General features: G+C 39.2%; 2 protein-coding genes and 1 pseudogene across 3 annotated transcripts; all 3 read right to left on the reverse strand.

Moving 5' to 3' along the window:
* Positions 1 to 1,757: 1,757 nt before the first annotated feature.
* On the reverse strand, positions 1,758 to 2,383 carry LOC104760072 (uncharacterized protein At4g04775-like). The gene is made up of 3 exons (XM_010482922.2): positions 2,359 to 2,383; positions 2,115 to 2,257; positions 1,758 to 2,045 (listed from the first exon to the last, which is right to left on the reverse strand). The coding sequence occupies exons 1-3, from the start codon at positions 2,381 to 2,383 to the stop codon at positions 1,758 to 1,760; spliced, it is 456 nt and encodes a 151-aa protein (XP_010481224.2).
* A 1,905-nt stretch (positions 2,384 to 4,288) lies between these two features.
* On the reverse strand, positions 4,289 to 4,709 carry LOC109129844 (defensin-like protein 18; annotated as a pseudogene). The gene is made up of 2 exons (XR_015585045.1): positions 4,652 to 4,709; positions 4,289 to 4,564 (listed from the first exon to the last, which is right to left on the reverse strand). The product of XR_015585045.1 is annotated as a defensin-like protein 18 (transcript).
* A 1,299-nt stretch (positions 4,710 to 6,008) lies between these two features.
* Positions 6,009 to 7,662, reverse strand: LOC147925393 (F-box protein At1g55000-like). Its single transcript, XM_087492803.1, has 2 exons — positions 6,897 to 7,662; positions 6,009 to 6,766 (listed from the first exon to the last, which is right to left on the reverse strand). The coding sequence occupies exons 1-2, from the start codon at positions 7,176 to 7,178 to the stop codon at positions 6,383 to 6,385; spliced, it is 666 nt and encodes a 221-aa protein (XP_087348929.1). The 5' UTR covers positions 7,179 to 7,662; the 3' UTR covers positions 6,009 to 6,382.
* Between the last annotated feature and the right edge of the window lie 12,451 nt (positions 7,663 to 20,113).

Below are 20,113 nucleotides of genomic sequence, written 5' to 3' on the forward strand. Positions count from 1 at the left end.
TTACTCTCCCAGGCACAAACATCGAGACAACCCTACCTGTTCAAATCTTCAGCATCAGTGAAGCCTCGGCTCGCCGACGTTGGGAGATTCTCATGTTGCTCCTCTCTGCTGCATGTCATCTCTTTTTAGTTGCTTTTTTAAAACCTTTTTCCCTATTATTCTAAGCTCTTGTAATATTTCTCAACATAATATATCAATTCTAAATCTGGGCAATCCTCTATCCACGAGTGGAGCAGGCTTCCGACGAACCTCTTCGTCATATTTATGTACAAGCCGCGGATCTTGAAGTGTACTATTCTACTCAAATCACGGTTCAAAATTTCATGTTCACCTGAAAACTTCATCTTGGCATCGTTGATGGCGGGAGAGCTTCTGCTTGTACCATGATCTGCGCTTCATCGGGGGAAGAAGTTGACGGGGCACAGTGAGAAATTTTTCAGGGCCACGGTTTTCTTATTTATTTGGACCTTCGCTTTAGCCTCACTCCATCGTCAGAGCTTGGCATGGTTGAGTTTGTTTCTTTCGAAGATGTATGTTACATCATAAATCTTGTTAAGTCATCGGAAAATCGGTATTTTCATACCCCAGCTAAGGGGGTATGTTGAATTCAGACACCAGCTATAACATTGAGTAAATCCATACACAAAGTTTAGTAAAATTCAAATTGGCTGCACCAACTCGACAAACGGTGTAAGAACATGCACAAGCCGTGACGGTGTTATCTGACCATTAACAGCTGCTTACGTGGATGCCACGTAATAAACGACGTCGTATTGAGATACGAAAGAAAGAGTTTCTTTTGTCCAAAACGACGTCGTTTCCATTGTCTTCTTCCTAAGCCATCTACTTCTTCTTTCCCGACTCGAGTTATGTTTCTCAATCCCGACTCATGTTTCTTCTCTTTTTTTCACCAATAAATCAAAATCAATTGGTCAATTGATTCAATTATCAACGATTGTCGACCGTGGAGAGTGTATAAAGTGTTGTTAACCGTATTGTCATCGGAAAATGAGGTAATTTTAATTCAATTTTTAGGGTTTTTATAATTTAGGGATTTTCTTAATTGAGATACTTAGGAGTGTTTATTTAGAAAATCCGATGGATTTTGCGTGTAATTGTGTAGTTTAGATGAGATTGATGTGTGTTCTTAAGTTTGGAACTAGTTTAGCTCTTACAAAAATATCATGAACACCAAGTGTTCGATAATATGTGTAAACGAAATGAATAACCCTCTAATTCTTTTAAGTTTTTTTTTTCAGCTCCGATGAGGATGTCATATTCCAATGCCACAATGGTGGAGAGTTTGGAGTTGTTGATGGGAAAAAAATTACTTATGTTGGAGGATCGGCTCTGGGAGTTGTTGGTAGAAGGTGGAAGAAGAAGAAAACTTGTGAAGAACCAAGCCAAGGACAAAGCCAAGAACCAAGCCAAGGACCAAGCCAAGGACCAAGCCAAGGACTTAGTCAAGCACCAACCTAAGGACCAAGCCATGGAATGGAATGAATGAACTGAATAGAAGGAAGTTAGTTTTTTGTTTTTGTCCGATGAGATTGAAAGTTTTTGTGGTAATCTCATGGTAGTTTATGGTTGTAGTTCGGTGAATTTAAAGTTTTTGTTGTACTCAAAACATGGCTTCTATTTTTCATCTAATCAAAACTTATTGAAGTTTTATGTTAATCTTAACATAGTTAACAACAAAAACACTTAACAACTCCATGATTACATGCTTAATCACAACAAAAACACTTAACAACACATTACACAAATATTACATAGTAGACAAAAGCCACAACTAAACCACCACAAACAATCATGTTCTTGAAGCTTCTTAGCTCTTGAATCTCTTTCTCACAAGAACTCACCACACCTTTGAGCTCTACAATATCTTTTTCACATCTTTCTGCGATTTCTTTGATAGCTTCTACCTCATCTAATCCCTTTGCTAAGCTTCCCACTTCTCTTTCTATTTTGTCAACTACACTTTCAACCTCTTCCATCTCCTCAACCATGCTTATGTCGGTCCACTTAAACAAATGATTCAGATTCTAATACAAAAATACACATTATGAGAAGGTTATGAGAACAATTTTCATATGACCAACTATATTGATTACCTCGTCGGATCCATTAGGACAACAATGAAAGAGTCTTCCAGGATTTTTCATTGTGTTTGAAGTTCTCATTACAGAGAATCGACCACATCTACATTTTCGTGGGATTCCTCTTCCAATGACATTGACTCTGTCGCTGCTCACTCCTTCACCAAATAACGGATTCACCAATTCACAATCAAATAATATTTCTATCAAAATACACAAAGACTCGGAAACTAAACACATTATGTTCTCAATTACTCACTTGAAGAAGCTGATGATGAAGACATCTTAATCGATTTCGCCCAAAAACCCTAAATGTTCTAAAAATCCCCAAATCAATTGAACCAACTTTCTCTCGACTCGTGAAAGAAGTAAAAAGGAAGAAGACAATGGAAACGACGTTGTTTTGGACAAAAGAAGCTCTTTCTTTCGTATCTCAATACGACGTCGTTTATTACGTGGCATCCACGTAAGCAGCTGTTAACAAGAAGTTAACACCGTCACGGCTTGTGCATGTTCTTACACCGTTTGTCGAGTTGGTGCAGCCAATTTGAATTTTACTAAACTTTGTGTATGGATTTACTCAATGTTATAGCTGGTGTATGAATTCAACATACCCCCTTAGCTGGGGTATGAAAATACCGATTTTCCTTAAGTCATCCAACCAGCCGCCGCACAATGAGATTCCTGTGGCTACTAAGAGGAAACCAAAAAATTTCCTTGGTGGACCTAAGTTATGAAGTCGGCCCAATAAAAGTTTTTCACTCTCAGCCCATTTTGCAAAAACCAGGTTCGCTTACTTTGCTTCTCTGCCAAACTCTAGCTTGTATCTAGGTCAAGATCGTGATTATGTTCTCTTAGGCCGAAGACTCCTTTCGAGAAATAAACCCTTTCAACTGCTAGGTTTGCTCAACCAGATAATTAGACCATTGGTATCTACTCTTTGTGTAATAATCACCTCTGCTTCCATGGTTCCGAAGTGCATTGGCATGTCAGTTCTGAACTTCTATTGCCATCAGCTTGACTACGATTATGGTAGACCCTTAGCCAATAGTCACCCTTTGTCAATACTAGGTTGCAACTTCAGCCACCATCCAAGGACCATCAATCATATCTGCATTGTTTTTCCGACATCACTAGAACCCATCGGCGGAGCCAGAAAAAAAATTTAAAGGGATCTAAATAATTTTTTTTTCTTAAAAGGATAAAAATGTAAAATTTAGAAGATTTAAATAAAATTTTTTATTTAAATGACGGTACAAATACAATTTTGGAAGGTCAAATTAGAAATTTAGTCTAAAATATGGTAAAAATGCAAAATTTGTAAGGGTCAAAATCAAATTGCATAATTTGTAGGGGTCAAATTACAAAATTTAGAGGGATCATATTATAATTATAACTAAAAATACACGAAAAAAATTAGTGGGATCAGTTAACCCTCATACTACCTTATTACATCCACCCTTGCTAGAAACCATTACCAATCAACCGCCGGTTAGACTGAACTACAATTTGTCTGTGTTCCGCCGTCTACAAACTTTGTGTGGAAGCCTTAATCTCCATAGCCATAGCTCTTATGCTAGAGAGGCTCACTTGTTATGTTACAGTTTGACATCTATAGTTGGCGCATCCTCCCACTAGCTTCTTTGGTGAGTTTATTTGCTCCCAACCACATGAAGTTTCAGGCTATGGTACTTGCACTATCTCAAGTAGCTTTGCTCGCACCGGTGAGACGCTTAGCCATGCTTGCATTATCAATATCACCTAGTCTGTGCTGGGCAGGGACCATCTCGTCTTCAATTGAGTTTCTCGTAGATGATTTATCAACACACATTGATTTCTCATGTGCTATTGGCTTCTCTGCTTGTGACTCAAAACTCTCTTGGATTAATTATCGATCTTTGTATGGTAGTGGGGAATGACTTTATTTGCTTCATCTCCTCCTCTTTGTACTTCAGTGTGTGGTAATGAAATCAAGTGTTTGAAAAAAAGAAAAAAAAATAAAGGCACATTAATGAGAAAACTAATTTATCATGCTTTATGGCCTCAGAACATCTTCAAGTTATAATGCACATATATAACTTACTAATTTTGTTTTTAATATTAATTAAAACTAAATATTTTTTGTATATTTTTCTGGGTCAAAGCCACTGGTTATGATATAGAGATCCACATGCTGGAGATCCATGTTATATGTTAAATGTATACGTAGATATATTATTCAATGGAATGTCGCAGAATTATTTTATGTAAAATAAACACACAAGCAACGAATAGCTTTTGGTATATATTAGCAAGCGAAGAAGCAGAAGCATCCTCTGTACCACGGGTAGCCACCACCGCAGTTTCCATCTACTCCTCTATCATTGTTAATGCAATGATCCCTGCACTGACCATCGTTTACACAACGTCTTGACCATGTCTCACTTTCCCTATTGCAAAGGCCGCCTTCACAATTGTCGGTGCTTCTGCGTATAAATGTGTGAAAGGTTAATTATATAAATGAAAGGAACAAATCTTGAACACATTTTGAAGGCATATGATAAGGCACTCACCAAAATCAGCAAAGAGAACAAGAGCAACAAAGATAAGGATAATGGTGGTAAAAAACATAGTCAGGACTTAGAGGGGGTATTAAACTTGTATTTTAGAAGATTTTAAAGTATTCTTAAAATCACTTGTTATTCAATTAATGATTTCTAATAATCTTCTAAAATTCTATGTTATTCAATTTGGAATCTATGTAAAATCATTTAAAACAATTTACAATCTATTGTTATTCAATCAATGATTTACAAAACTTATTTAAAATCTACTGTTATTCAAAATATCACAACTTTTTTTTAAAAATGCTACTTTGAATGATTCTACAAGACTTTTGTTTGTTTTTTAGTTGAAAAATATGAGTACCAAAATCATATGTTATGAGGTGGAATTTCAGAGGATTTCTTAAAAAAAAAAAAAAAGCAGTCAACACAACCCAACCGATAACTCTAGTCTCTGGCGTACCTAATCATCGTGTTCTCTCTTTCAAAACCGTAACTTCTACTCCTGCAATTGATCGAATCCAATGGCCAATACGTTTTCCCGATCCTCTCTACAATCCTTTCTTGTCGTTGGATCACTAAAAGCTCAATGGTTATATTATGGTATAGAGTTATATTATGGTATAGAGTTTTCTTTTTTTGGTGTTATAGAATATTTTAAAATCATTCAAATTTTACTATAAAATCTCATAGAATCTCACAGAATCACATTTCCTTTTCCTTTTTTTTTAATAGAATAACTTTAAAACACAATCAAATCTCCTAAAATCGTTCAGAATTCTAAAATTTTAAAATCCTACCAAATCCTAAGAATATCAAGTTTAATACCCCCTCTAAGACTATACTTAGATGTAATTCGCATAATACCGACCTCTATTTATAATAAAATGATGGTGAGGTGTCAATTAGGCAAGTAGTTAATAATAGTTGATACCTATCTGCATACCTCTTGATGTTGCCTAATCAAACCTAAGCGACTGGTTTGGCTTGAGCTAGTACTACAATATTCACTAGGGAGACTGGTTTGGCTCGAGCTAGTGTACTACAATGTTCATTATCATGTTACTGCTTTTAATTTTTGATAAATCGTATTTCTTTCAAATTCTACTGCTCTTACATTTTAACGACTGGAAACACATGCTAATTTGGTCCATAATAGCATCATATGTCTCTCTTACAATTTGGAAGATAGTGGTCCATCCGTCCATGCCACAACATAGTGCTTCTAGTTTGAAACTAATGTGATGATAATTAAAAATTGTGAAATTATCTATACTTCAATAATTAGTAAACCTAAACTATGGATAACATTCATAACTCAAGACTGAATCAATAATAACACATAACATTAATCACACCATGACCATGGAAGAAGAACTTTGTAGATTTATTAAGTATACTTATACTAAAACAACAGGGTTTGATGTATATTTCTTATCGGGAAGACAACAGGGTTTGAGAGATTTGAAATTGATCTCGGTCACTTAACCACCAAATGAACAACAACAAGCAAGGAAGATAAGACTTTGCCAGGGTAGCCACACCACATAACTCTTATATACTGGAGCTAATTACATTCTAATTCATGAATCATACTCTTGATAAGATACTTTCTCACCCTGCAAGAGAATAAATCCCATACTAATAATCTATTGCAAGTAACTAAGTATATACTTGGAAACATTAAACACTCATTTACCTTTTGGATCAGACAAATCCAGGAGCTTACATTACCAAAGCTTAGTTGAGACCAGCTTGCCTCTCCCACCTGAGATCAGCCGAGAACTCGGACAATGCCGCTCTGGGATCTCCTTCAGCGATAGCCAAGTAATAAAGAGCAGTTCCATCGTCGACTTGCATGCTTCTCCTTAGAGATTCAATCAGCCTTCGCTTTCCATCATCTGATAAGTTGGACAGCTGATTCATACCAGATACATCTTGTTCTCTCTTTGGTGCACCTTCGAGGTAAAGCACAGCTACTTCGCGTTTGGCATGTTTGTCTACCTCTACGTAGCAAGTGGTGTTTGCAAGAATCTCGGGATTGCTTATCGGGATAAGCAGTCTGTCTCTTGAGTAAATCCCATGGTCACTCATCATATTGTTTAGCCTCTTTATGTCCATAACCTAATACTCATGGATTTGGATTCAATTTTAGCTTACACAAACTTAGATTCTTTAGCTAAGATTCATCAACATAGTCCCAATTGAGATTACATATCCAAATTAATCGAAAGAGGTAATTCGATTTTGTTACCTGAACGGAGTATTTGACGGCGAGGCTAGTGACACTATCACCACGACGAATCCGATGAGAAATTGCAAATTTCCAGATTCCGTTGTCTCTCCAGAACGAACCAGAAGCTGGTCTTCCAACGAGTTCTTTGATCCGCCACGGAGATGTGAAAGCAGATACAACCAGATCGTCCTCGGTGGCTACAGAGTTCCAAACCTTACAGACGCAGCTCGCACGCGCTAGATCGGCGACGGTAAGCCTCTGGAATATAAGGATTAGTGTGTCACGGCATGAAAGCGCCATCAGAAGTGAGGGCGAGATTGTTGTTTGATTGATTGATTGATCGGCGGTGTTGGTTTGTGGCGACGGTGAGATTATAGTCGACAGCGTTTTTGATCGCCGCAGAAGCAGCTCAGCCACAGCCTTTTAATGAAAACTAGATGATATCAATTTTCTTTTTTTTTTTTTTTGTTAACAAATGATGTCCACGAGATACGTTCTTGTACAGTATATGATTTAAATTGTGATATTAGATGAATATGAAAGAATAACTAAATAAATTGTGAGAAAGTATCAAAAACGCTAATTAAATTCATAATTAAGCATGATTTGGAGATTTGTGGGTTTAGGCCGGATATATCTAATTCGTGTATGAAATTCAAATTTTACGAAAGTTCATGTTGGTACAAGCACACGTAAAATTTTTGTGTATGAATACGATAAAGTAATATAGTTTGTGGAAAAATAGGCCGTTTTCCCGTTAGATAGAGCCTAAACTTTGGCTTCCATATATATGTATTCGAACAAAATTTAGATTCTATCTATCTTGATACAACATTTTCAGAGGGAAATAGTTGGTCAAATAATTATTGCATATTTCATATATTATTTGTGAAATAAAATAAATAAAATTTACTAGTTATAAATGTAAATTTTTTTAAAAAAAGGTAAAAAGAAACAAATCTGTCAATAAAATTAAAACAATATTAAATGATAAAAATATTTGATTTTGTTGAGAGTTCTAATTAAAAAAAATAAACAAGACAAAAGTGGAAAGAATTAGGAAAAATTATAAATTATTTTAAAGGCAATTGTATCATTTATTCTTTAATACTAGATTTTTATCTGTGGGGCTAATGTTTAAAAAATATATAATTTATATGTTTAGTAAATTATCTTTATATAATACCTTTATATACATATATTTAAGGGTATAATAACTATGTACAATGATAATGAATAATTTGACTTTTTTGTTTTGTTTGTTTGATATATAAATAATATAAAACATCCTTTTGGTATGATCAATGGTCTCCCTTCGGGTGTTTGATTGAGTCCACAGGCCAAAGAAGCTGTATTGATTTGGGTATTGGATTACATTCGACTGTCGCTGAGGTTATGGCAACTCACCGCCGAAGGCACCATCGCAATGCTTTATTCAACCAAGTTGAGCACCTCATTGATCAGCTGCAGTCTCACCAGTAGGCAACAGATGACGATGTAGTTCTCTGGAAGGGTAAGGGGGACTGTTTTCGTGATACGTTCAGCACTAAAGACACATGGGAAGCCATACAACTGCACAAACAGAAAAACGTTTGGAGTAGGGGGGTTTGGTTCAAGCACACCACTCCAAAATATGCTTTTATGGTTTGGCTAGCCATCCACAATTGACTCTCCACATGTGATAGAATGCGGGCTTGGAATGTGGGTGTCAATCCGACCTGCATTCTCTGCAACCACTCTTTGGAGACTAGAAATCACCTGTTCTTTGCTTGTTGTTACTCTCGGGAGGTTTGGTCTGGCCTCACGTCCAAACTACTCCTCACGCGCTACACACCCTCTTGGACTCACCTACTACCGTTATTGACAGATACCTCATTGGGCTCTACCAGACTATATCTATTATGGTATGTTTTTCAGCTCACCATTCATTCACTGTGGATGGAACGAAACGCAAGACGCAATGGGGACACATTCCTTCCTTCAGCTCAGCTAGTTCGACGACTCGATCAACAAATTCGAAATCGATTGCTTCCAATCCAAGAGCAGGGAGACGGGAAGTTACGCGACGGTCTGGTCACATGGCTCGCCACACGCTATCCTCCTAACTAAGGCACAAGTTTCTCAAGCTTTCTTCTTTTCAAATGTATGCTCTTTATTAAAACAAACGCTGCACTCGTTGTACAAAAGTTTTTCTGAATAAATTTTACATTTTATTCAAAAAATAAGTTTGTTTTGCATTCAAAATGATAGTGCTGACAATTATTCTTTTATCATAAGTTTTATAACCCACGATTCGCGGGAAGCATACTCATGATCTTAAGGTAGTAAGTATTAATTATAAGGTTGATTCAAAGGCTACAAATGGTTGTTTAAAATAAAAAAATGGGTTGAACAAAATTGGGTTGAATAATATTCCACTTATCCATCTCCAAAATAGTGGTAGAAAAAGTTTAACAGTTTTGCTGTAGGATTAGTTTATTTTCCCAACTTTTTGAGTTGAAAAGACTAAATAGTTTTTTCCAACATCTTCAACCTTTTCAATGTAAATGGTGAAAATTGGTTGAATAATTTTTTAACCGTGCAACCATTTGCACCTAAAGTGTCTCATCCAAGTTTGTTTATATTAGAAGAATGAATTCATCTCTGTATACTGTATATGTACTCAAAACCATCACCGCCACCGTATAATTGTTAGAATTGCGGAAAATGTAAGAGTAGAAGTTGAGAGAATAGTTTGAACAAGAATAGAAAAATAATGTAAAGACTTAATTAGATTAATTCTTATGTTTGTTACAAGGTCTAATATAGAGGAACAAAGGGCATATAGCCGTTAGGTGAGAGACTAAGCTGAAAGGGACACAATGTGGCTTGTCTTGAACTTGTGCAAGGTGAAAGCGACCCGTCCTCCCTTTGTTTGACTCGCATTGCTCACCTACCAAAGGCACACACGTGATTCTTCATCCTTGCTAGATATTTATGCTCTTCTAGATCCTTCTTTCTCATGGGCCTCTTTTTTATAAGGCCACTGCTGCACATCTCACTCCAATGGCCCTCATGGCCTCATTGCTTCGATTGTACGGACACTCGTACGGACATTCGTACGGACACTCACCCTTGATCTCATGTTCCTTCTTCTCACCAATACTCCCCTTCAAATTTAGCCAAATGTAATGGCTAAACTTGCACTCCCGTGAAGCATCACCTCGTTAAGAAACTCAACATATAAAACCACTTGGGATAAAACTATATTGAGGGAAAAAGAGTGTGATGACCACGGAAGAGGAATTGAGATCATGGATGAGTCAAGTCCACAAGACCAAGTTTGCTGTGAATATGAGAGCAAACTTGACGACTTGCAGCCTTGGTGAAGATATCGGCGAGCTGATCCTTACTTGGTGTATGACACGGAAGTGTAACGCCTTCTTCAATCTTTTCCCGTACTTTGTGACAATCTAACTCTATATGCTTGGTTCGTTCATGAAACACCGAGTTTGTTGCTATATGTATGGCAGCTTCGTTGTCGCAATGCATAGGGATAGGTGTGGAGGATTTGATACCTAGGTCTTCAAGAAGCGCCTTGAGCCATGTGAGCTCAGTAGTAAGCTTTCTCATTGCTCGATATTCAGATTCTGCGCTTGACATGGAGACCACCTTTTGCTTCTTTATCTTCCATGTGACTAAGTTGCCTCCTATGAAGGTATAGTAGCCGGTTGTAGAGCGCCTATCCTTCCTATCACCGCCCCAATCAGCATCACAATATCCCACTAGCTCGGTGTTGGAGTTCTTTCCCATCCAAATGCCTTGTATGAGGCTCTTTTTGAGATAGTGAAGAATCCTTTCCAAGAGACTCCAATGATAGGTAGTGGGAGCTTTCATGTACTGACTCACCTGATTCACGGCATATCAAATGTCAGGCCAAGTAAGTGTTAAGTAGATTAACTTACCCACCAACCGACGATAGCAAGATGGATCTTCATATGGTGGATCCCTTCTCTCCCCTTGTTGTTCTACTTGATATCCATCAGGAAGTGGTGTTTCCACTGGTTTAGCTCCTAGCTTTCCTGTTTCACATAACAAATCAAGAGTATACTTCCTTTGTGAGAGAAATAAGCCTTCCGAAGATCGACAAACTTCAATCCTAAGGAAGTATTTAAGCTCTCAAAGATCTTTTATATCAAATACCGACTTAAGATGAGCCTTAATATCTTGAATACCTTCTTTGTTGTCCCCTGAGATGATTAAATCATCAACATAAATGAGGACAACAACTAGACCTTCGGGGCTTTGGAGGGTAAAGAGAGTGGTATCCATGTGAGATTTCTTAAAACCATGTTTTATAAGAGTGGTGCTCAGCTTATGGTACCAAGCTCTCTGTGATTGTTTTAAACCATATATGGCTTTTCTTAATCGCAATACCTTTCCCGGAGTAATGGTGCCTTCTAGACCTGGTGGTGGTGTCATGTATACTTCCTCTTGTAGTTCTCCTTGTAGGAATGCATTTTTGACATCCATCTGCCATAACTCCCATGAGAGGTTAGTAGCAAGTGAGAGTACAACTCTTACCGTATGTAGTTTTGCTACTGGTGTGAATGTATCTTTGTAATCTTCTCCATATGTTTGAGTGAAGCTGCGAGCTACTAGTCGAGCTTTATATCTCTCTATTTATCCATTGCTCAAATATTTGATAGTGAATATCCACTTGGAGCTTACAGCTCTTTTTCCTGGTTGAAGATCAGCTTCATCCCAAGTGTGATTGCGCTCCATTGCTCCAAACCTCATCGTCAACAGCATTCACCCATTCCTTACTTTCCTTGGCTTCCTCATAGGTTTGTGGAATGTTGTGTTCATCTATTTTGCTGAGGAAAGCTTGATGATCAGCCGGTAGTATCGCAAGAGAGCAAACCCTTTTATCTTTCCATGTGGATAGATGTGACTTGATCCTTTGGCTCCTTCTCAATGGTTGTGGCTTCGGCTCGGTTGTGTTGACCGGTTCGAGGACTTGTTCATGTTCAGGTTCCTCATGTGTCGACTCAAGTGTGTTCTCCCCTTCCGGCGCCTGAACCATGTAGTCAAGATCATGAGTGTCAAGAGTCGGGTCATCGGACGTCGAAAGTGATGCGGACATCGATCCTACAAACCAAACCGTTGAACCAGATCCTGTACCACATCCTGTACCAGAAGTACGAGAAGGCCCTATGACACGATCAAAGGCTAAACAGCTAAGGACGAGGTTTAACCTAGCCGTTCAAGACATTGTAAGCTCCCTAGAGCTGAAGGACGTCAACTGGTCTGTACCACCATCATGCCACCATAATGGACATGATCACATTACCGAGCAAGAGCTTGCTGAAGCCTTCACCCAAATGAGCCTTGATCAGACTAGTTCCCCAGGTATGAAACCTCTTTTGGCAGGTCAAGGAACCTCAAGAATCCAAGAGAAGACATTGGATCTACAAGAGACGTGTGATACAAGCTACACCTCCGATCAATATAGTGAAGATCAAGACCAAGACATAGAGGACATGAACGAGCACCAAGAGGCTGATCAAGATACTCTAGAGGAACTCCAGGAAGACCCATACTTCAGTAAACAAACCAACAAGCCAATACAAGACAAGAACCCTGAAGTAGTTCATCGAGTAGTACAAGAAGTGGTTCAAGGAACGTCTATTGGACCTAGATCGCATCCAAGTAAGTCTTATTTAATATTTTCGATCCTTGCAGGTTCCACCAACCCCAACAACGGCTAGAAGACTTGCTCATCAAGAGAGATCAAGTCTACTTTAGCATTTTCTTTTATTAGTTTATTTACTTTCCAAAAACAATGGTTTTGTGTTTGATTTTATTTGCTTTCCTTTGTTGCATTATTTCGCATTTATTTCAGCCTTAGGGCTAGCTGAAGGACTCTTATAAAGTCCCCCTACAGCAGTTGTACTATTTTCACCTTTGATTATCAATAAAATACTGAATTTTCTTACTTTTTCTCTTTAAGTGTTCTTGAGAGAATAAGCTTGTTCTTTTTCTTGTGTGTGAGATTCCACAAGGCTAAGTTCGTGTACTGTATCAGGGACCAATCACATCTCTGTGGTGTATTTCAATCCGCCAGCACTGCCCCCTTTACCGATCACACACAAGAGAAGCAACCGCCATCGTGTCAGATCTACATCATCGACCATCTTTTCTTCACAAGAGAGAAGCGACCGCCAGCTTGTGAAGCCATCATCTCTATCCCGGTATAAGACTCACCACCGAGTCTTGTATCATCTGGTATCAGAGCACAGTTCACGCTGTTCCCTTGCCAGGTTTATCTTTTCCATTTACTTTCATTTAATTTGTAGCTTTTATTTTATTTTATTAAAAAACAAAATCCTAGTTTCTTTTATTTCACAGCCTTATCTCTAGTTTGTTTAAGCTTTTATTTACAAACTTAAAAAAAAAAAAAATTATATTTTCAATTTGTTTCCTTAAGTCATCTGTTTCACTCTCTGTATTAGTTGCGTACTAGTTCATCTCGCATTTAAAAAAAAAAAAAAAAAATTCTTTTCAGCTTCAGTTTCATTGCTTTTATTGTCTAATATTGCTTGTCATTCTTAAAATTTCAAAAAAAAAAAAAAAAAAAAAGTTTCCTTTATTTTCTTTGACATTTTCCTTTTCAACTTCTGTGGTACGTTGATCCTTTGTTGTTTTTGTCTAAGCGCAGATCCGTTCTAGACACTCACTATGGGAGAAAACGCAGATATACCCCAAGACGCCATGATGCAAATGATGAGAACCCTCACAGAGCAGTTAAGAGGACTCGGCGATATGATAGACCGTTTGGAGCAACCTCAAGCGAGGGTTGGCGTTGGACCAGATCCAGAACAAAGGAATGTCCGTGACGAGGAAGACGAATCCATTGACATGGATGATGATGATGATCCACCACCAGATCAATTAAGGCGTCAACATCAGCGGAGAGAAGATCCTTTGATGCGGAACCGTGCTAGATAGGTAGAACCACGAGAACAAAATCGAGATGTTAAATTAATACCTCCTACTTTTGCAGGAAAGACTAATCCGGAGGTTTACATGGACTGGGAGAGACGTATGGAATACATATTCCAATGTTATAGCTATGGAGAAGCCCAAAAGGTAGCCCTTGCATCGGCGCAGCTCACTGACAATGCCTTGTCATGGTGGGATAGGACGGTAGCCGATAGAAGGAGGCAGCGGTTTGCTACCATCAGCAGTTGGGGCGACATGAAGTACCTCTTGAGGTTGAGGTATGTACCTGATCATTATCAACGAGACTTACAAAAACGTTTTAGAAAATTATCTCAGGGAACAAGGACTGTGGATGAGTATTTTGAGGAGTTTGAGAAGCTCATGAACTCATTGGAGCTGGAAGAATCGAGTGAGTCCCTAATGGCTCAATTCATTGACGGCTTGCAAGAGCGTATAGCCCGAAAGGTGGAGACATCGAACTACAGCAGCCTACATGAACTATTTCACAAGGCTGTACAAGTAGAGCAGCAAATCCAGCGTAAGATGTCTTTAAGGAACCGTACTAGAAACAACACGCCTTGGAATTCAAGCAACAGCCGGAGCATGGACAAAAGCAAAACCGTGGGAAATGACTCTAGGTTTAAGAACAAGTCTAATGAGGCACCTAAAACCTCTAAACCCGAACCAGGTAAGTTCCCTAACACTAGTCAATCTTGTACCCGTGACATTACTTGTTTTAAATGTCAAGGCAGGGGACACATGGCGAGAGAATGTCCGAACCAAAGGTTGATGATTGTCACACCTAGTGGAGACTATGAGTCTCAAGACGAGCAAGATGAGTACCGTACTGATCCGGAGAATGACGTGGAGTATCCCGACACAGGAGAACTTCTTGTGATCCGACGTATGCTGAGTGTACTTGTCAACCCCGAGGAGAAAGTTCAAAGGGAAAATATTTTTCACACTCGATGCACAATCAAGAACAAGGTATGTAACTTGATTATCGATGGAGGTTCTTGTACTAATGTTGCTAGCAAGTATATGGTGGACAGGTTAGGCCTTCAGAAAACAAAGCACCTGAGGCCATACAAACTTAGGTGGCTGAACGATGACACCAAGCTGAAAATTGCTGACCAAGTTACTGTATCATTCAGCGTTGGGAAATACCAAGATCAAGTCATTTACGATGTAGTTCCAATGAGAGCCGGACATCTTCTTCTTGGAAACCATGGCAGTTTGACCGAGCTACAACTCACGACGGTCGAACAAACCATTACACTTTCACGCACAATGACCGTAAGTTCAACCTTGCCCCTTTAAGTCCTTCTGAAGTTCATGAGTTGCAAAAACACATGAACAAAGAGGTCGAGGTAAGGACTTCTAACCTTTATTTGAGATCCAATGAGGTTTGTAAAACCATGAGTGCCAAGGGCACCGTGCTACTAATGATGTTCAAAGAATGTTTAAGTACAGGTACAAGTGAGCTTGAACTACCCGCTGAAGTACAAGCTTTACTAGATCAATACAAAGACGTGTTTCAGGAGGAGATACCACCAGGATTACCCCCTATTCGTGGCACTGAACATCAGATCGATCTTGTACCCGATTCTGCTCTACCAAACAAATCAGCTTACCGAATGAATCCGGAGGAGTCTAAGGAGTTAGAGAAGCAAGTGCATGACCTAATGGATAAAGGGTACATCAGAGAGAGCCTCAGCCCGTGTGCGGTACCAGTTCTCTTAGTTCCAAAGAAGGATGGTACATGGAGGATGTGTGTAGACTGTCGACCAATCAACAATATCACCATCAAGTATCGACACCCCATTCCAAGACTAGACGACATGTTGGACGAGTTAAGTGGTGCAACCTTCTTCTCCAAAATTGACTTGAGGAGCGGCTATCACCAGGTCCGAATGAGGTAAGGAGACGAGTGGAAAACCGCGTTTAAAACCAAGCAAGGTCTCTATGAGTGGCTTGTCATGGCATTTGGGTTAACCAACGCCCCAAGCACCTTCATGCGACTAATGAACCAGGTTCTAAGGTCATTTATTGGTAAATTTGTTGTTGTTTATTTTGATGACATACTTATTTACAGTAAGTGCCATTCTGATCACATTAAACATCTAGGGTTAATTTTGAAAACACTTCGGAAGGAAGGCCTTTATGCTAACCTAAAGAAATGCTCCTTTTGTACTGATAAGTGTGTGTTCTTAGGTTTTGTAGTGAGTAAAAAGGGCCTACAGGTGGATGAGGAGAAGATTAAGGCAATAAGAGAATGGCCTACTTCAACTTCGATTGGACACGTTCGCAGCTTTCATGGTCTCGCAAGCTTCTACAGGAGGTTTGTCAAGGATTTTAGTACAGTGGCTGCTCCAATGACTGCCGTGATCAAGAAAAATGTGCCTTTCTCATGGGGAGAAGCTCAAGAAAATTCCTTCAACACATTGAAAGAGAGGCTCACACAAGCACCAGTCTTAGCCCTCCCAGATTTTGAAGTTATGTTTGAAGTAGAGTGTGATGCATCAGGTTTGGGAATTGGAGCTATACTACATCAGAGGAAAAGACTTGTGGCTTTCTTCGGTGAGAAGTTGAGTGGAGCTACGTTGAACTACCCAACCTACGACAAGGAGCTTTATGCCTTAGTTCGAGCACTGGAAACGTGGAAACATTACTTGTTATCCAAGGAATTCATCATTCAGACCGATCATGAAACCCTCATGCATCTCATGGGTCAGACTTCACTTAAGAGGAGACATGCGAAGTGGTTGGAGTTCATTGAGACGTTCCCATATGTGATAAAGTATAAGAAGGGCAAAGAGAACGTGGTTGCTGATGCTTTGTCAAGGAGTCATGCTCTTATAGCTACTATGGAGGCTAAAGTAATGGGATTTGAGCATATCAAAGAGTTGTACAAAGATGACCCAGAATTTGGAGAGTGCTACTAGGAGTATGGCAAAGGAGCATACCAAGCATTCCACTTGCAGGATGGGTTTCTATTTAGAGATAAGCGGTTGTGTATTCCTCAAGGTTCCATGCGAGACTTGATACTCACTAAAGCACATGGTGGAGGTTTGATGGGTTACTTTGGTGCCGCCAAAACCTTGGCCGTGGTAATGGAACACTTCTTTTGGCCCCATCTCAAGAAAGACGTTGAGAGATTTTGTGCTCGATGCATTGTTTGTCACAAAGCAAAATCCAGGTTACATCCTTATGGTCTTTACGTACCATTACCTATTCCTAACGCCCCTTGGGTAGATATTTCTATGGACTTTGTCTTAAGATTGCCAAAGATTAAACACAAGGATTCAATCTTTGTTGTTGTGGACCGGTTCTCCAAGATGGCACACTTCATCCCGTGTGACAAGACCAATGGTGCGACTCAAACCGCAAATTTGTTCTTCAAGGAAGTGGTGCGCCTCCATGGAATTCCAAGGACAATAGTCTCTGATCGTGACACCAAGTTCTTGAGTCACTTTTGGAAGACACTTTGGAGAAATTTAGGTACCAAGCTTCTATTCTCTACAACTTGTCATCCCCAAACGGATGGACAAACTGAAGTGGTAAACCGAACTCTCTCTACCTTACTTAGAGCGACTCTTGCTAAAAATATGGAAACATGGGTTGATTGCATTCCTTTTATTGAGTTTGCTTATAATCGTGCTGTCCATTCGGCTACAAAACTATCTCCTTTTGAGATAGTCTATGGAATTAACCCTTTGTCTCCATTAGATTTAGCACCCTTGCCTCAGATAGAACAGGTTTGCCAAGATGGGCTAAGAAGAGGAGAAATCATCAAGAAGTTACATGACAAGGCCAAAGCAAATTTGGAAAAGAAGAATGCTGACAACAAACGCAAGGCTGATCGGGGAAGAAAGGAGATGTTGTTCAAACAGAGAGATTGGGTTTGGTTGCATATGAGGCCTGAGAGATTTCCAACACAACGAGCTTCTAAGTTATCTCCAAGAGGCGACGGTTCATTTAAAGTTTTTGAGAAGATCAATGATAATGCCTACCGTTTGGAGCTACCAAATGAGGTAAAAAATTCTCACACTTTTAATGTAGCTGACTTGTCTGCGTATGATCCAGGAGATTCAGTTTCGAGAAGAGGGAGGGAATGATGCGGACATCGATCCTACAAACCAAACCGTTGAACCAGATCCTGTACCAGAAGTACGAGAAGGCCCTATGACACGATCAAAGGCTAAACAGCTAAGGACGAGGTTTAACCTAGCCGTTCAAGACATTGTAAGCTCCCTAGAGCTGATGGACGTCAACTGGTATGTACCACCATCATGCCACCATAATGGACATGATCACATTACCGAGCAAGAGCTTGCTGAAGCCTTCACCCAAATGAGCCTTGATCAGACCAGTTCCCCAGGTATGAAACCTCTTTTGGCAGGTCAAGGAACCTCAAGAATCCAAGAGAAGACATTGGATCTACAAGAGACGTGTGCTACAAGCTACACCTCCGATCAATATAGTGAAGATCAAGACCAAGACATAGAGGACATGAACGAGCATCAAGAGGCTGATCAAGATACTCTAGAGGAACTCCAGGAAGACCCCTACTTCAGTAAGCAAACCAACAAGCCAATATAAGACAAGAACCCTGAAGTAGTTCATCGAGTAGTACAAGAAGTGGTTCAAGGAACGTTTATTGGACCGAGATCGTGTCCAGGTAAGTCTTATTCAATATTTTTGATCCTTGCAGGTTCCACCAACCCCAACAACGGCTAGAAGACTTGCTCATCAAGAGAGATTAAGTCTACTTTAGCATTTTCTTTTATTAGTTTATTTACTTTCCAAAAACAATGGTTTTGTGTTTGATTTTATTTGCTTTCTTTTGTTGCATTATTTCGCATTTATTTCGACCTTAGGCTAGCTGAAGGACTCTACTAAAGTCCCCCTACAGCAGTTGTACTATTTTTCACCTTTGATTATCAATAAAATACTGAATTTTCTTACTTTTTCTCTTTAAGTGTTCTTGAGAGAATAAGCTTGTTCTTTGTCTTGTGTGTGAGATTCCACAAGGCTAAGTTTGTGTACTGTATCAGATACCAATCACATCTTTGTGGTGTACTTCAATCCGCCAGCACTTCCCCCTTTACCGATCCCACACAAGAGAAGCGACCGCCATCGTGTCAGATCTATATCATCGACCATCTTTTCTTTACAAGAGAGAAGGGATCGCCAGCTTGTGAAGCCATCATCTCTATCCCGGTATAAGACTAACCACCGAGTCTTGTATCAGAAAGTGTATCAGCCGAGTCAGGTGAAGTATCCTGGGACACATTTTGGTTTTGATTTGATGAGATGCCAAGGTGATCAAGAAGGAACTTGAGGCTTGCGGATCGATCAGTTGGAGTTGCAAGATCCTTTAGGTAATTCCAATCTTTCTTAGCAATGTATCTTTGTTCTTCAAGGAACTTGACATCCCGAGATACAAATGTGCGACTATTGATCGGAACAAAGCACTTGTATCCTTTTTGCGTGATTGAGTAGCCTAGGAACATACATCTTGTACTTTTTGCTTCACGTTTGTTCCTTAGCTCTCCCGGTACTAAAACAAAACAAACACACCCAAATACTTTTAAGTGACTGATAGATGGTTTAAGTTGGTTCAATACCTCAAATGGTGATTTATCTTCCAAAATCTTTGTTGGAATGCGATTGATGAGGTAACATGCGGTCAAGACTGCATCTCCCCAATAACTTTTTGGTACATTAGCATGGAACATCATTGAACTTGCTACTTCCATCAAGTGTCGATTCTTTCTTTCAGCCACTCCATTTTGTTGAGGAGTGTATGGGCAACTTGTTTAATGTATAATGCCATGCTTTGCTAGGTGTTCTTTGAATCGATTGCTTGTATACTCGCCTCAATTATCTGTTCTAAACACTTTAATCTTAGCATTTAATTGATTAGTAACATAATTTTGAAAGTTTATGAAGGCATCTATCACCCGATCATTAGAGGGAAGCAAAGTAACCCAAGTATATTTTGATTTTTCATCTATAAAAGTCACAAAATATTTGTTGTTATCCCTAGAAGCACATGGTGATGTCCAAACATCCGAATGCACTAAGTTAAAACATTTTTCATAAAACGTAGTGGACTTAGAGAATACGGTTTTACAATGTTTGCCAAGAATACAAGCTTCACAACTAGAATGATCAAAAGAAACATTAGGTATCATCAATTCAAGGGCTCGAGAATGAGGATGACCTAATTTAGCATGCCACATAAC

The sequence above is a fragment of the Camelina sativa genome, chromosome 16 (assembly GCF_030686135.1).
Source record: "Camelina sativa cultivar CO46 ecotype springtype chromosome 16, ASM3068613v1".
Taxonomy (NCBI): domain Eukaryota; kingdom Viridiplantae; phylum Streptophyta; class Magnoliopsida; order Brassicales; family Brassicaceae; genus Camelina; species Camelina sativa.

What these genes read in the sequence shown, in the direction of transcription:
- LOC104760072 (XM_010482922.2), bottom strand. Translation starts at nt 2,383, where the DNA reads ATGTCTTCATCATCAGCTTCTTCAA. An exon ending in TTCATCATCAGCTTCTTCAA is followed by an intron (nt 2,258 to 2,358) that starts GTGAGTAATTGA and finishes TATTTGGTGAAG; the next exon opens with GAGTGAGCAGCGACAGAGTC. An exon ending in GTCCTAATGGATCCGACGAG is followed by an intron (nt 2,046 to 2,114) that starts GTAATCAATATA and finishes TTTTTGTATTAG; the next exon opens with AATCTGAATCATTTGTTTAA.
- LOC147925393 (XM_087492803.1), bottom strand. Translation starts at nt 7,178, where the DNA reads ATGGCGCTTTCATGCCGTGACACACTAATCCTTATATTCCAGAGGCTT. An exon ending in CCGTCAAATACTCCGTTCAG is followed by an intron (nt 6,767 to 6,896) that starts GTAACAAAATCG and finishes CATGAGTATTAG; the next exon opens with GTTATGGACATAAAGAGGCT.